The 16,352-nt window shown below is 40.0% G+C and overlaps 4 protein-coding genes across 4 annotated transcripts; 1 reads left to right on the top strand and 3 right to left on the bottom strand.

Annotated features, from left to right (window-relative positions):
* GCK72_010896 (uncharacterized protein) lies at window positions 1–4,239 on the bottom strand (the record flags this gene model as incomplete). Its single annotated transcript, XM_053728091.1, has 11 exons — window positions 1–97; window positions 150–209; window positions 254–316; window positions 722–805; window positions 854–1,479; window positions 2,303–2,686; window positions 2,740–2,939; window positions 3,014–3,139; window positions 3,186–3,351; window positions 3,915–4,103; window positions 4,147–4,239. The coding sequence occupies 11 exons, from the start codon at window positions 4,237–4,239 to the stop codon at window positions 1–3; spliced, it is 2,088 nt and encodes a 695-aa protein (XP_053587668.1).
* Window positions 4,240–6,298: 2,059 nt separating this feature from the next.
* On the top strand, window positions 6,299–6,931 carry GCK72_010895 (uncharacterized protein; the record flags this gene model as incomplete). Its single annotated transcript, XM_003111611.2, has 4 exons — window positions 6,299–6,460; window positions 6,507–6,720; window positions 6,769–6,814; window positions 6,862–6,931. The coding sequence occupies 4 exons, from the start codon at window positions 6,299–6,301 to the stop codon at window positions 6,929–6,931; spliced, it is 492 nt and encodes a 163-aa protein (XP_003111659.2).
* Window positions 6,932–11,528: 4,597 nt separating this feature from the next.
* Window positions 11,529–14,822, bottom strand: GCK72_010894 (uncharacterized protein; the record flags this gene model as incomplete). Its single annotated transcript, XM_053728090.1, has 8 exons — window positions 11,529–11,736; window positions 11,786–12,144; window positions 12,195–12,725; window positions 12,772–12,936; window positions 12,991–13,505; window positions 13,553–13,558; window positions 13,817–13,976; window positions 14,730–14,822. 8 exons carry the CDS (start codon window positions 14,820–14,822, stop codon window positions 11,529–11,531), a joined length of 2,037 nt encoding a protein of 678 aa, XP_053587667.1.
* Window positions 14,823–15,166: 344 nt separating this feature from the next.
* Window positions 15,167–16,135, bottom strand: GCK72_010893 (uncharacterized protein; the record flags this gene model as incomplete). The annotated part of the gene is made up of 3 exons (XM_053728089.1): window positions 15,167–15,340; window positions 15,851–15,952; window positions 15,998–16,135. 3 exons carry the CDS (start codon window positions 16,133–16,135, stop codon window positions 15,167–15,169), a joined length of 414 nt encoding a protein of 137 aa, XP_053587666.1.
* Between the last annotated feature and the right edge of the window lie 217 nt (window positions 16,136–16,352).

Below are 16,352 nucleotides of genomic sequence, written 5' to 3'. Positions count from 1 at the left end.
TCACTGCTTGCTCATTTTCAACTTCTCCAACAGATTTTGAATCTCTTTGGTTTGTTCCTGATTCTTAATCGATACACGCATACTTGTCGCTTCGAGTCTGAAAATCAAAAGAGTTTCCATATCAATCAGATTTTTACAAAAGTTCTTACTCTTGAATAATTCTGTCTCTTTCTGCCATTTCTTGCTGCGATTGGGTTTCTTTTTTACCACTGAAAGTTGTAATATTTTTAAAGTAAAAAAGATAGTAGTAAACCTATTCATTTGAGCTTCAAGTTGTTTTACCTTTTCTGTCAAATGATCTCTCGATTTGGTGATTCTGAAATGTTTGAATGAAGGAATTTTTTTCACCGTACTCAACTATGAAATTCTAAACACGTTCTTTCAGATGTTTTCTGCTGTTTTGCAATATATTATCAGGTTCAAAAGTTACAAACATTTTTTCGCTGTCTGATACGATGTCTCATTACAGATTGAGCAACATTTAACATCAGAATCAAGTATGGTGAATAGATTGAGAACTTCATTTTGAGTTCAGAACCTTTTTGCGCAAACCCTATTTGTGTCAAGAGCTGCTCTTGAATGAACTTTAGGAGAGCGATTGTCAACTACGAAAGTGAAGAAAGATGCATATTATACCCTTTTTGGAAATTATGATGCTACCTGTACCTGTATCGATTGGAATGTTCAGATGAAACTGTTCCAAAAATATTATATGACTCACAATTTGTTACTCTCCAACAAATGTTTTCGTTCCGCCTTCAGGGTCCTCAGCTCCACTTCCATCAACTTCATGTCTTCATACGCACTAAAATGGAAATTAATCTCAGTTTCCAACGACTCATTCAGAACTCACTTTCCCTCCATTTGTCTGATATCAAAGTTTTCTTCTGTCAACTTCGTATTCTGGTGTTTTAATTCCTCAATTTCCTTATGTCGCTCTTCCAAAATGTTCTCTAACTCGTCTACTCTTGAAACTTTCTTTTCCAAACTTTTCATTTTCTCCGCTTCAGATTCTAGCGTTTCAAATTTCTTCTTGTTCTCACTCAAAACTTTTTCTAGCTTATCGACCTGTTTTGCTCTCTCTTCTGAATGTTTTAGTTTGTTCTTCGTTGCTTCCAGTTCCTTTTTCACCTCATCTCGTACCTTATAGGATTTCAAACAATGGTCACATTCGACAGGACTAGTTTGAATTAGCTTGCTTTGCATCGGTTTCTTCTTCTCAGGCTCAATTTCCCGTTCAGACGGAACCGGTTTATTCTGTCCAACTGCTTCTGGAGTGACTGTCTTGACCTTAGAACCGCTTGGCTCACTGGCAGTTTTATTCTTCTTATCTAACTTCCTCTGTCGAAGAATTTCTTCTCTCTTCTTTGCGCTTTCCAATAATTTGTTTCTTTCTGTTTCCTTCTCTATCTTACCAATAATAAAGTCAACCTCGGAATCTGCTATTCTGGCATCTCCACCAGAAAAAAACACATTTTTCTGTAATAATTTCTTTTACACGGATATTTTGATATGACGTAATTTTTGGCGCGTGGGTGGCACCTATTTGGGAGTTAGCCACGAGTTTCGGGAGTTAGCCGTGAAAAATGGCAGTTAGCCGAGGTAAATGACAGTTTGGCACTGAAATGGGATAGGAACGGCAAATATGGTCAAGTCGGGGAGTATCTGGCATCTAAGTGGCGTTTGGCCCGTGGAAGTCGTGAGATGTCGGCTGCTGCTTTTTGATAATATTTTGATATATTGTATCCAAGATATGAATTTGAAATACTATTAATCTGATCTAAATTTTGCCAGAGTCATCACTAAGGTGGCTTGCTCTCACGGCGCGATCAGATACATGACCTGAGGACAAGCTAAGAGTCGAAGTTCTCGGAAAACGGCCACTTTTGTTTTTTAATGGATAAATGATACAGACACATATCCGTATTTCAAATTTAGCGTACATGAAATCAATTTCATTTAGTTAAGAGATTGTAGAAAAAAGTGAAAAGTAGCCAACGAATGTTTGAACTCAGGCCACACAAATTGACCCAAAATGCCATCTTTCACTTTTAAATCGCTTAAATAAATTACTGACTTTCAAAATTTTGGAAATATTTGGCACCTAAGCAGCGCGGTATCGGCGTGTAAACGGCATGTAAACGGCACCTACATACATGGCGAATTCCTCCCAGGATAGGAAACTACCGAAACGGCAGTTAGCCGACGGAAACTGTACATATGGCAGCCGCGCCGAAATCGTCGCCTAACTGCCGTTTTCGTCGGCTAACTGCCTGGAAATTACGTGAGATTTGCTACTCACCGTAAACACTAGAAAATCCGTCAAAGTTGCGGGGTCCTCTACTATTCTCATCATCAGTGTTGAAGCCATGTAGTTCTTGTTCACTCTCATATTGGGATGAGAAAAAAATACATTGATCCATCCAGCCTGTACGAAGAAACGAGCCATCCATGCAGGAATATTCTCACTTTTATGATTCGGTTCTAAAGTGAAGTCTCGGTAGATCGGAAGTCCGGACGACCGACAAATGGAATGGTAGGTGTCGAGTGGAACTGGAGATGAGTAGGGTGAAAAATCGGAAAACCTGTAGTCGACATTCACCAGAGCCACTGGTGGAGTCATGAAAAAAGAACGTGCTGCTGTTTCAATGTGTTCAACGACACTCCATATATACACAAAGGTTCCCTGAAAATATTCTGGCTGATCTATTGTAAAAATATCAGTGATTGGCCACGTACCTTCATTTCTCTGTATCGATCTATTACTTTATTCATTACTTGTTGAAAATAAATCATGTTTCCTTTCACAGCATCTGAATTCCAATTGACACCACAGACAAGAGATATAAAATGCATGTAGGCAGCATGTGAAGGTTCCATAACTGCCACACCATTCGGAGTCAGTGTTGTGCCGAAGCGACCGTTGCGTTCAATAATTTCTATGGAAGACCAATAATGAGTTATATCTTGTATAATCTGAAAAACCAAAACTGGTTCTAAAGGCTTACAGAACCCACCGTAATTTGTGACTTGTCAATGTCAAAGTCCTTCAGAACTTCCTCAAATTCATTCAACTCAATTGCAGTGAAAAGATGCTCACCACTTGATTTCCACTTATTTTTATAATTTTCGAGTCTTCCTAAATAATAGATTTCAAGTATTTGTTATATATTCAATCGACTTACTGTCAGAATCAGCTAACGGAGTGTTTTGCTGTTTCATAAGTAACGGAATTATTTGCAGTATTTCCTCAGTGAACACGTTCCTCGAATAAATCATCGAATAAGCGCCGTCTTCATTCGGATTTCCCGTATAGATTGCACGAACATAGAAATGCTTTTTTCGGCCTATCTGAAAATTTAGCAGACTTTCAAACGATCTATAAATTTGGTAATAGGTACTTTCGATTACGGGGAGTCCATTTCTGTAGTAAAAACCTGCTAAATGTCTCAGCGAGCCGAGTTATGTTTCATCCCCCCAAAGTTCTATAAAATTCGTTCACAGCATAGTTGTCAAGGCCCGGTCCGGCCGGGCCGGGCAGATTGACGCGAAAGTCAAATTTTCAAATTTTTTTAAATTTTTCAAATTTTTTTGAATTTTCGAAAAAGTCAAATTTTCTACTATCAGTCAGAATTGGAAGAAATTCTGAAATATAGTCAAAAATGGTCACATTTTCGCTGAAAAATTGAAAAAATTTCGAAAAAAAATTGGAAAAAAAGGTCATTTTTTGAAGCCAGGCCTTCGGGCCTTGCCGGGCCGGCCCGGGACTTGACAACTATGGTTCCCAGCGGGGTGGTCTCTTAGCTTTTATAACTGAAGAGTACTTTTTACTTGTTTAACCATACTAGTAGACTTCTCTATTTTATCGAAACGGGTTTCCGAATAATGATGTTCAATAGGAAATTATCACGTACCGTTAACTGCTCGAGATCCATCATGTGTACCGCTGCATCTTCATTTTTCATGATACTTTCAATGAATGATAAGTCGTCATCATCAATTATAAACACATTCAACTTTTCCAATTTCAAGTACTCTTTCTCAAAGTAAGAAACATTAAAACGAATCTCTCGACCGTTTGGAAGAATTGCTCTCCAGTAATGCTGAAAACTATGAAATTTTAGAGATCTGACTATTGAAAACTACCCAATTCCATTGTTCACGCTCGATGATTCTCATTTCTTCAATACTGAAGTTTTGCCATTTCGTCTCGTTATACTTCTTCCGTGCAGATGACATTATTTTAGAAAGAAAAACAACTGAAACTAAGAGAACAGAAGAAAAAATGAATTCTGTTTGAAGGAAGAAAATCATGTGAAGTGGTGTTTTAATCACTTTAACAGTCCTTATCAGTGGTGAGCATTGATGGAAGTATGTTGACGAAGTGAGTGAAAATAAGAGTGAAATGATGAAGAGTTGTTGACCTTTTTTAAATAGTGTAAACGTTGAAAAGAGAGAGTGTGACCTGCTGATAGCGTGTCATGGAAAGTGAACAAGATCTTTCCAACATTTCAAAAAAAAATCCCAAAAGTAGCGCTCGAAATGAGGCGGGTTGTGATGTCCCGTGTCCCTGTTCCGCGCACCCCGGATAGTCATAAAACGATTAAAATGAACCTATATTCTCGACACTTTGGAAACCGCGTACCCAGCCTTGTCTTTAAGTTTTGTTCCGACAAAAATTGACTGCTTTCCAAAACAACCGGATAAAATTGGGACGCCTTCCTAGTGTTACCCAAAAGTCAAGAAAGAAGTCACACTCTGTTCAGTTTATTGTCAAAATAAAGTACAGTACGACGTTTAGGACCCGACACATTTGACAACTTTGACACTTCGTCACCGTCCATATCGAAATCAGATGTTTCGAAACTTCCAATGTCTTCCCACGTCTTATTCCAGCCTTTTCTGACAATGTAATCACCTTCACCCTCTCCTTCACTTCTATTTTTTCTCTCGAATTCCCATCATTCGTTCCCACTGGTCCATTCAGATCGCAAAGACGCAGAGAAGCAGTTTCAATCATCTGAGAAAGCCATCATGAGGAGAGGGGCATCCACGCAATCGACTGCGTACCATCCCTAGCCTCTCTCTTTCAAATCATCGACATGTGTCTGTTTCTTGTCTTCTTTTTAAAAGTTTTGCTTTTTGGGCTTTCCTTTTATTTCCAAAAATTTTATCTTTTTCAGAAAATCTGGAAACTCAAACAATGCTGACACGAAGCTAGTAGATTACGAAGATATCTAATTTCGAATATGCATTTCTTCAAACTAAGTTCTAGAATTACTGTGGCGTCGTTTATGATGACAAATTGAGTCTCCGAATGATTCCTGGAGTAGTGGTGAGGTGAGCCAACCAACGGTAGAGAACACACTCGGGGAGAGTTGAGAAGAGTTGGAAGAAACGTTGGATTGCCTGGACATATTCTCATATTGGACGCACAAATATTTTAAAGAGTCAGAAGACGGATATTTTTACTGTGGAACTACTTGAAAATTAAAAAAGCGGCGAACTTTGCTTTTCGTATTGCTGTACTCCAATACTCTTTAAAGGCGAGCTTCTTGTCAACCAAAAATACGGGATCTCGGACGATCGTTATCTTGAGGCCAGCACAATGAGAGAACAGAAACACGCAAGTAGTTGACGAGAGTTGTTGAGTATTTCCTCCGAATGGTAGAAGGTCATGTATCACGTATTGAACTTATTCTTAAACTTATTCTTTTCTTATAGCCATTTTTGTTAGATATTTTTGAGTTTTTGAAAGCCCATAGAGTTGTGAAGCTGGCTATTCAAGGTCGTGAGTTGATGGCTAATTAATTCCACGACAAGTAAACTCTTATCAGTGATTGCGGACAAACTAATTGAAAGTATGTATGTAAAACGATAGAAAATAACAAAAAATGGTAAACCAGTAAATGAATAGGAAAAATGAAAACTGCTGAAAAAATGATTTATAAACACTTATTTTTTTAGATTTCGGTATTGCACCCGTTAATTCTCAAAACACCCGTCTATTATATAAACACCCGTTAAACCATAAAGTACCGAATCCTGATATTAAAAACTAGAAATCTTATTAATTTTCCACGTGATCTTATCTGTCAATCAATCTTGGCAAAAGTTCATTCAAAACATTTTCCAAAATAAAACGTGTCCCGATTCCAGAAAACAAAACAAAATAATCCTCTATATAACCTCTTGTTCTTCAATATCGAGTTATTTAGTTTCTCAAAAAGGATCTGATTTTGTATGTTCATCGTGTCCTCTCCAATCAACTCACCCGTCTCACTCGTCTTTCAGAATAATGAGCTTAATTTCCGTTGTTTGGTGTCTTACGATCACTTGTCTATTTTCGATGCCATTGATCTACTGTAAACCTAAGAAGAAGTTTCAAGGACAATACGCGAAGACATTTATGGAAAGAAGGAAACGAAAACGAAAGGACCAGGAGAAGAAAAAAGAGAAGGTGAGGGGAATGTCTAAGTTACTGTCTAAACCCTATCCAATTCCAGACAACACCTGACAATAAGATCCCATCCGTTTCTCCATCCATCTCTTCCACGCCTACTGCCGAGACACCTGGCTCCCGATCTCCGCCCAAAAAAGGAACAAAGGACACGGAGGCATTGGAGCCAACTCAAAGTGGAGAACAGGAAAACTCTCAACCAATGATCAGCAAAAAACTGGAGCCGCCAAAGAAGAAAATGTCAAAAGAGCCAAGTACAGGTAGGTCGAAGGAACAAAAGACTCCTGGAAGAACTCTTTTATTTTCAGCAAAAGAAAAGTTTAGCACGAAGACGGCTAAGAAAATACCTGTTCCGTAAGTTTTTGGGTTTTGAATGAAAAAGTGAATACAATTTATTTCAGAATACGAGAGGAGTATATGGAAGATCAAAATGAGGATGAGACTATGGTTGGAGTCAAAAGTATTGAGTAGCTGTCAAGAATAGTTTTTGAATAAATACTTTGTGTAAATATTAGTTTGTCCTATTTTTTATGGAGTACGACGTTTCACAAATTTTGTCGAGAAACAACACCATCTGCCGGGCATGGCAAGATGATAAAACACATCCTTCTTGTCAAACTGCCACGTGTTATTTCTGAAGGCTGACCTAAGGCAGGGTCAATATCTGCATCATCAAGAACAAAAGGAAAACTCCATAAGAGATTTCGATCTATTGTTAGAACGTTTACATCTGTGGAGGCCTCTTAGTGCGAGAATTGAGCTCTGGCAAATTTCGGCACCGTGCCAACTTATGTATGGTGGAGTCTGCCAAATTATTGATTCTTCAAAAGAATTTGTGGAGGTAAAAGAGCGATTTATGTTTAAAGTTGTTCATTGGCAAATACAAATTACAGGTGAGAAGAATTTCAAACACAGAAAATTTGAAAAGGCAAAAAGTCAATTATTCAGTTGGCAGCAGCAGCATCCTCGGCTCCAGCAGCAGATGGTCCAGCCTCTCCAGCAGCAGCAGCAGTAGCTTTTTCAGCCTCCTTGGCCTTCTTCTTCTCAGCAGCAGCCTTCTCAGCAGCCTCATCTTCCTCGTCAGTTGGAATGCCGTAGATGACACGAAGCTCTTCTGGAGACTTTCCTTTGGCCATGAGCGCAACCTTCTTGCAAGCATAGTTCATGAGTTGCTTGATATCCAAGTAGTTGGCAGCAAGAATCAGATGGAAGAGCTCATCATTATCGATCTTGAGGAACTCCTCGTCCCATTCTGGTATAGTCACATTCTTCGGGACAGTGTCGTCGTCGACTGGGATCGGCTCCCCTTTGTGATGCTCACAAAATTCGACAACTTTGACGAGAGCGGGTTTTTTGATGTTGTCCATTGGAATAGACTCATTCATTTCAGCTCCTCCATGAAGATTTGACACAAGATCATTGAGAGTTTTCGATTGTTTGACGGCCTCAGACGAGATCTTCACTTCATCTCCATCACATGACTCCAACGTGTAGTAGACAGTTGGTTCGGCTGGAGCAGCCTCCGCAACTGGAGCATCGATGGCGGGGACTTCAACTGGGGCTTGTTCAGCAGACATGTTAGTAGTGAGTACGAGTTCTGCAATATGAGGATAATGAGTCAATGAAAAAGGAGTAAAGGGAGAGACAGAAAACAGTGAAGGAAGAAATGTAAATGAAAAATGAGGTGTCTCTACGAATCCATATCCTTTTATACCCGTTTTTCCCGCAAAGAGTTCGTCTCCCGCGAAGAAAAAATATTTGATCTATGGTTTTAGAATACGAATAATACGTGTCTACAAAAAGAATTGTAAGGCAATTTTTGATCTACTCTAAAAAACGAGAAAATTGCAGGTCTACAACTTAATGTTTTAATTTTTTAGCTAATATAACTAGAATGAAGAAATATCAGTTTTAGAATTATTCCGAATGCATTATGTATCTACCAATTCAAAGCAAAAAAAATCCTGGTTTCAGATATTATCTCATTAAATTTCGAGAAATCGATCAAATTCGAAAATGTTACGATTTTTTGTTATTCTCTCGAAAACGAGCTATGAATAGAGGAACACATTAACCTTCCTCTTACTGAAAAAAGAACTACAGAGTGTTGTGAAGAAGGAATATTTTGTCTGGATCCCTGCTACTTGCAAGTGATAAAATGTTATCTGGGTCTTTCACTATAGCTCACTGATCTTTGTTTTTAGCTGTTCTGAACTACTTAGTTCTAGTTACATCTCCCTACGAACTTCCAGTTCCAATAATGAACATTTTAATCAGAAGAGTTTTTATTGTAGCCATCCGTCATGCCAAACTAAGAAGGCTGACCTGAGGCAGAAGCAATATCTGCATCATCAAGAACAAAGAATCTCCATACGAGATTTCCATCTATTGTAAGAACGTGTAAATCTACGGGGACTTCTGAGCATGAGAAAATGAGCTTTGGGAAGTCTGGCACTGTGCCAACCTATTTATGACGGAATCTGCCAAATTATTTATTCTTTAAACACATTTGTGGAAAGAACGACATATGTCCCATCATAAGATTATTATCTATAGTCTATTGTTAGAACGTTAACATTGGCAGAGACCTGAGCATGAGAAAATGAGCTCTGGGAAGTCTGGCAATGTGCCAACATCTATGACGGATTTGATTGAGTTATTGATTTTTTCGAAGAACTGCGAAAGAACGATATATGTTTGAAATTGTTCATTGGCAGATACAAAGTACAGGAGAGAAGAATTTCAAACACAAAAAAAGAAAAAGACAAAAAATCAATTATTCAGTTGGCAGCAGCAGCATCCTCGGCTCCGGCAGCAGATGGTCCAGCTTCTCCAGCAGCAGCAGCAGCAGCTTTTTCAGCCTCCTTGGCCTTCTTCTTCTCAGCAGCAGCCTTCTCAGCAGCCTCATCTTCCTCGTCAGTTGGAATGCCGTAGATGACACGAAGCTCTTCTGGAGACTTTCCTTTAGCCATCAGAGCAACCTTCTTGCAAGCATAGTTCATGAGTTGCTTGATATCCAAGTAATTGGCAGCAAGAATCAGATGGAAGAGCTCATCATTATCGATTTTGAGAAAATCCTCGTCCCATTCTGGGATAGTCACATTCTTCGGGACAGTGTCGTCGTCGACTGGGATCGGCTCCCCTTTGTGATGCTCACAAAATTCGACAACTTTGACGAGAGCGGGTTTTTTGATGTTGTCCATTGGAATAGACTCATTCATTTCAGCTCCTCCATGAAGATTTGACACAAGATCATTGAGAGTTTTCGATTGTTTGACGGCCTCAGACGAGATCTTCACTTCATCTCCATCGCATGACTCCAACGTGTAATAGACAGTTGGCTCGGCTGGAGCAGCCTCAGCAACTGGAGCATCAGCGGCAGGGACTTCAACTGGGGCTTGTTCAGCAGACATCACGATATTGAGTAAGAGTTCTGTAATAAGAGGAGAATGAATCGATAAAGGAAAAAGGAGAAAAAGAGAGAGAGAAAACAGTATGAGCCGTTTACTGCAGACAAGAGAAGGAATTAATGTAAATGGAAAATGAGATGTCTCTACTGTCCATCCATCTCCTTTTATACTAATTTTTCTTCCCAGGGACCTTACTCTTTTCCTGCGTTTAAAGGGACATGATAGGTCTCTCGAATGCGTATCTGCGTATCTGCTTAGCTGCGTATGGTCCCTGGCAAGAAAAATTAGTATAAAAGGAGATGGATGGACCGTAGAGACATCTCATTTTCCATTTACATTAATTCCTTCTCTTGTCTGCGGCTCATACTGTTTTCTGTCTCTCCCTTCTTTCTTTTTCTCTTCATCGATTCATTCGTCTTTAATTACAGAACTCGTACTCAATATCGTGATGTCTGCTGAGCAAGCCCCAGTTGAAGTCCCCGCCGTCGATGCTCCAGTTGCTGAGGCTGCTCCAGCCGAACCAACTGTCTATTACACGTTGGAGTCATGCGATGGAGATGAAGTGAAGATCTCGTCTGAGGCCGTCAAACAATCGAAAACTCTCAATGATCTTGTCTCGAATCTTCATGGAGGAGCTGAAATGGATGAGTCTATTCCAATGGACAACATCAAAAAACCCGCTCTCGTCAAAGTTGTCGAATTTTGTGAGCATCACAAAGGGGAGCCGATCCCAGTCGACGACGACACTGTCCCAAAGAATGTGACTATCCCAGAATGGGACGAGGAGTTCCTCAAAATCGATAATGATGAGCTCTTCCATCTGATTCTTGCTGCCAATTATTTGGATATCAAGCAACTCATGAACTATGCTTGCAAGAAAGTTGCTCTTATGGCTAAAGGGAAGTCTCCAGAAGAGCTTCGCGTAATCTTTGAGATTCCAACTGACGAGGAAGATGAGGCTGCGGAGAAGGCTGCTGCTGAGAAGAAGAAAGCCAAGGAGGCTGAAAAAGCTGCTGCTGCTGCTGCAGCTGGAGAGGCTGGACCATCTGCTGCCGGAGCCGAGGATGTTGCTGCTGCCAACTGAATAATTGATTTTTTGTCGTTTTCTTTTTTTGTGTTTGAAATTCTTCTCTCCTGTACTTTGTATATGCCAATGAACAATTTCAAACATATAACGTTCTTTCGCAGTTCTTCGAAAAAATCAATGACTGAATCGACCCTGCCATAGGTTACGCAGATGTTGGCACAGTGCCAGACTTCCCAGAACTCATTTTCCCATGCTCAGAGGTCTCTGTTTTGACAATAGACTATAGGTGAAATCTATTGGTGGGATGTATATCGTTCTTCCCACATAATTGTTTAAAGAATCAATAATTTGGCAGACTCCCCTATACATAGGTTGGCACAGTGCCAGATTTCCCAGAGCTCTTTTTCTCTTGCTCAGAGGTTCCCGTAGATTAACGCGTTCTGACAACAAGTGGAAACCTCTTGATGGAATCCTTTGTTCTAGTTGATGCAGTTGTGACACTCCACCCAGGTCTTTGAAATGCAAAAGGTGCTGCTCGCTGCAACTCTTGTTAATCACTAAGCAACCAAAACACAATTCCATTTTATTCTTTCACATTCAGCTCTTAAAAAAAAAGAAAATACACATCAAATCACATTGCAATAGTACTAGATCCACTAGTGCTTCCAGTGGTATCTCCTCCTCCAGTTGTTCCGACAGTACTGGTTCCCACGGTGGTTCCTCCAGTCGTTCCAGCAACCGTCTCGACAGCAGCAGTAGTGTTTCCAAAACCGACTCCAGTGATACCTCCAGTGGTTCCAGAAGCGTCGCATCCATATCGTTTGTACATTCCTCGGTACCTGAAAGTCAAGAATACAACTTTAAAGGACAGATCCTCCAAAAACTCACCAAACACCGAAAACAGTTCTTCTCAACAAGTAGAACAATCCACCACCGATAGCCAACGTGACCAGAGTTCCAATCACAAATCCAGCATAAATACCCCAAGTCCACCATTTTCCAGCGACAAAGAGGGCCTTCGAAGCAGCCTCATTCTCCTCAATCATACTCAATGCTCCTGGCTCGGCCATGATTCGAACAGCAGCTGGGGTAGTGGTATAGACAAGATTTTGGACGGGCTCTTTGGTGGTGGTGGTGGCAGTTTCAGCTGGTGTACCGCTGATTGCTTCCCCTTTGTCATCGTATTTGGTTCCTTTTGACTCTACTTTATTAGCTTGACTTGTGAACGTTTTTCCGGTTTCAATGTTCTGCAAAAATAGAAATACGATTGAATGTAATGCTAACTATAAGATTTCACCTTTGAGAAGATTCCAGCTCCTTCCTTCAAACAGTTCTCATGTGGGAAAATAAACGAGAGCTGTGAAGCTTCACTGGCCGCATAACCTCCCGAATCACTGGTAACGATTTCACGATGATCATTTCCAAGGTAAAAGTTTCCAACGGTATTACCATGAACCTTAACTCCATATCCAAATTCAATTGCTACTGTATGTGCTTCCTGATGATACTGACTCATGAACTCAATCGTTGAAGATCTACCCTTCTTTCCCCAAATGACAACTCCATTCTTGAAGAGAACGTCAATGGTGAAGTCATCTTTACAAGTCGGAGTCTTCGTATCATCCAAGAAGTCGACAGCAGCATAACAGATTCGGAACGATGAGCATTTCTTCGAATCCACATAGATTATAGTAGAATATCCGGCAGGTCGCATCGTGAGTTTGACTACTTTACCCCGATCGCACGTGGTTCCACACGCAAGATAAGTTGGGTTTTGGGTGGGTTGATGCGTGAATATGTATGGAACACGCTTCAGGTTTTCAGATTTCTGAAATTATAGTTATGTATGCATGTGTACTCAATCCACCGCATACCTCATCCGAAAAATAGAAATTCCTCAAATTATATAGATCCTTGTCAGCCTTCAACCATCTGGGCACTTGATGGATATCTTGTTGTGCTTTAATGCTTGCCTCGGAACCTTTCACCGCTTGGTAGCAATTGCCTTCGTTTGCAAAAATGACTTGGGTTGCAGAGTTCTGGAAAAATGAAGCGTTGACATGTCTTAAAATCCTTTAAAATCAATTACTTACCGGCATATACCCAGCCTTTTTTGCCCCACAAACATTGATGTCAACTTTTTCTTTTTCTGGCGCTTTAGGCACATCTGAACCTGTTACTGAATTTCCAATAGCTTTTAAATCAGCGCCTTTGTCTTCATAATCCGTATCCGTGCACGCGAAAAGTTCACATTCGGTTTTGAGATCTCTCTTGAAACCATCAAGTTTCATATCTTTTCCAATAAGGACGCGTGTCGGTGACGGCTCGCAATCCACCAAAATTTCAACATTATGCGTATTTTCTTTAGGAAATGCTTCATTCAATTTCAGAGTAGATCCTCCGCATTTAGTGAACTCCGATGGGAACAGACCAAATTGCTTGAACTCTTTACGATCCGTTTGGGGCTCGCCGACGCCGACAGGAACGTAGACACTATGATAGACGGTCGGAGGGGCCGCAGACGATGACGGAGGAGGCGGAGCCTGACCGGCGGAGGGCTTCGAGTGAAGCAGGGTGAGCAGGAGCAAGCTCAGAGTGAACTTCATAACTTAAAGTATGGGAATAGTGAGATCTTCTCACTGAGAACTTACTTACCTAAACCTGTGATTTTGTTGGTTTCTTGTTTTCACAGTTATGAGAAGATCAACCAAGTCGGACAACTGATGAAGAGGGAATAATCGAGATTCGATATAAGCGGAGACGTGGTATTGATCTTTATTTTTGATAAGACTTTTTTCATTTTGGGGGTTTTTGGGAAGTCACGGTGAAAAGAGAAAATAATTATATTTATTGTGGAAAGGAATGTCACGTAAGAAATAACTTAATTAACTTTTCTTGGTATGCCTCAAATTTTATCACGTCTTCCGAGAGCCTTCTTGCAGTCTGGACATTGATGTTCGATATCCATGAAACAACGACACCAGAAGCAAACAACAAGGCACGGAAGGAAGAGGCAGGCGATGAAAAGGACAAAGTTCAGCATTCCACACACTTTTTCGGTTTTTGTGATGATTGTTTTCTGAAATTTTTCGTAATTTTTGGGGTTTAGTTTAGAAGATTCGCACCGGCTTCAAAAAATAAGCTTGTTGTTCAAAATTTATATAAACACTTATTCACTTCTTAATTGAAAATGTGAACATTCCGATGATTTTTCAGAATTTCTTAAAATTCTGAATCATAGTCGAAATTCTGACTATTTTGTTCAAAATGTTCAAAAAAAATTTAATTTTGAATGTTGGCGCCAATTATCTGCGCCTTGACAAGTATGAACAAAGGCGAGTTTGGTCTTTTCCTAGCTTGGATTTTCAGCTTTCTTCAAGTTTTACGGTATTCAATTTCCGTCTCACACTAAATTGCTCTACCTCGGTTTTTTATTTAATTCAAAATAAGTGTTCCCGATATTTGGATTTTTTCAACCTCACAATTCTTTAAACTTTTCCGATGCTGGATCTTGTGAATTTTGGGTTTAACTTACCAGAATACGATTTTATCGAAGTTTTGAATTTTTTTGTTAAACTTTTGACTATGATTCAGGATTAGAAAAAATTCTGACTGATCTTTAAAAATGCTCACATTTTTGATGAAAAATTGAAAAAATGTCAAAAAATGCTTTGAAAAAATTGTTAATTTTTTTGAAGCCGGGTCTTGACAACTATGATAATTACGAGATTTCTATTCACCCAGATTTTTTTATTCGTAATTTTCTATTTTTCCCCCTTCTCCCTAATCTTGTTCCGCGGATTTCATGGTTTTAAATCTTCAAATAACTCACCTTGCAATCCGGACAATACTCCTGATACGGAGTCTTGTAGCCAACATATTTGACCTCTTCCTCCGGTGAGCTACCAATTTCTATACTCAACATATTGCAGAAAAGAACACAGCCAAGAGATGTTTTATCCAAAAAGAGCGGAGAAAAGGGGATACAATGAACAGAGAGACGTCAGAAAATTGGGGCGTTTCAATGAATAAAAATTGGGAAATTTATGGGTTTCAGGAGCCATTTTATGGTTTTTTTGTTGGGAAATGTCAAAAAATGATTGGATATATAAATATTAGTATAGTAGAGGAAAAGGAGTGGGTGGGGTCGTCAAGAGAGGGGAATGCCAAGAACAAAATTTACAGACTTTTTGGATTATTTGCAAGAATATTTGCAAGAAATGGGGGAGGACCGGGGGGGGGGGGGGGGGGCTGAGAATCGAGAGACATTTATCTTCTCTTGTAAGAAAGAATGGTTCCACACTGTGGACACGCGTGTCTCGAGTCTTTGAATCCATCCAAACAGAAGCAACAGAGAAGTGGGAAGAAGACGAAGAGACCCAAGAAGAGCATCGTCCAAGAGCAGAATCCCATTGTGCGCTCAACACGGGTCACCACGTTCACCTGGAAGGATTTTCGTGAGTTTTGTATAGTTTAATTGAGCATATGCTCCAAGGGTTGGTTCGAAACTTAGAACGGGGAAGAGAGACGCAGAGAAGTCAGACACTCTGACTGTGTAATTTTAACGAGTTTTATCTCAATTCGATTTCACACTATTCAAAGTTGTCAACTACAAAAATGTAGATAAAGAAATTATACACATTTTTGTAGTTGAAAATGTTTTGATAACTCTCATCCCTAAGGAGATACACCGCCTTAAACTTTCGAGGTTAGAGTGCAGACGACTAGACACGCTAACCGTCTGTGCTCTCCGCCTTTCCACTAAACTTTCAAGCGTTGTATCTTCCAAACGAGAAGACTAAGAGAAAGCAGAGATAGCTTCTCTGCACTCTCTTCACCTCTCGTTTCTTAATCAATAACTTTTCTTGTTTGTCAGTTAGTTTCCACAACTTCCCACCTGCCTAACCCCTAATTATTCTCAAGACACCTGCTCAAATTTTCAGACAAACTCACATTGCAATGCGGACAGAACTCGTTGTATGGGTCGAATGACGGCGCCATCTTAGCATTGGCATGAACGATGATGACCTCCTGTGGTTGTTGAACAACATAGATCTGGAAATTTGAAGTTTTTTAGGAATTCCACAAAAAGCAAATTACCGGTTGTTGCTGTTGTTGTGGATTCGGCATCTGTTGTGGTGGATAGATGACGTTTGGTGGAGCTGGAGCACCTCCAGCAGCCTCTGCGTAGGCTGGAGGAGCCTGTGGATAGGCTGGTGCTGATGGTTTGGAGTCCATGGTGAGGACGAGGCTGGAAGAAGATGGAGATTGGATGATGAAGGGAACTTGAGTAAAAGAAAAGGACCGACAAGCAAATAGAGACTCAAAAATCTGCTAGCGATCATTACACACGTCCGACTATTCCCCCATAACTGAGAATTGTCCAGAAATGACTAAAAGTTCATGTGCACTTTTGGGCTGCTCAATTTCGAGCAAACTTTTGAATTTACTTTCC

Source organism: Caenorhabditis remanei, chromosome III (genome assembly GCF_010183535.1).
Source record: "Caenorhabditis remanei strain PX506 chromosome III, whole genome shotgun sequence".
In the NCBI taxonomy this organism is placed as follows: Eukaryota; Metazoa; Nematoda; class Chromadorea; order Rhabditida; family Rhabditidae; genus Caenorhabditis; species Caenorhabditis remanei.
The sequence above is the reverse complement of the archived record's forward strand: the minus strand, read 5'-3'. Positions and strand labels throughout refer to the sequence as shown.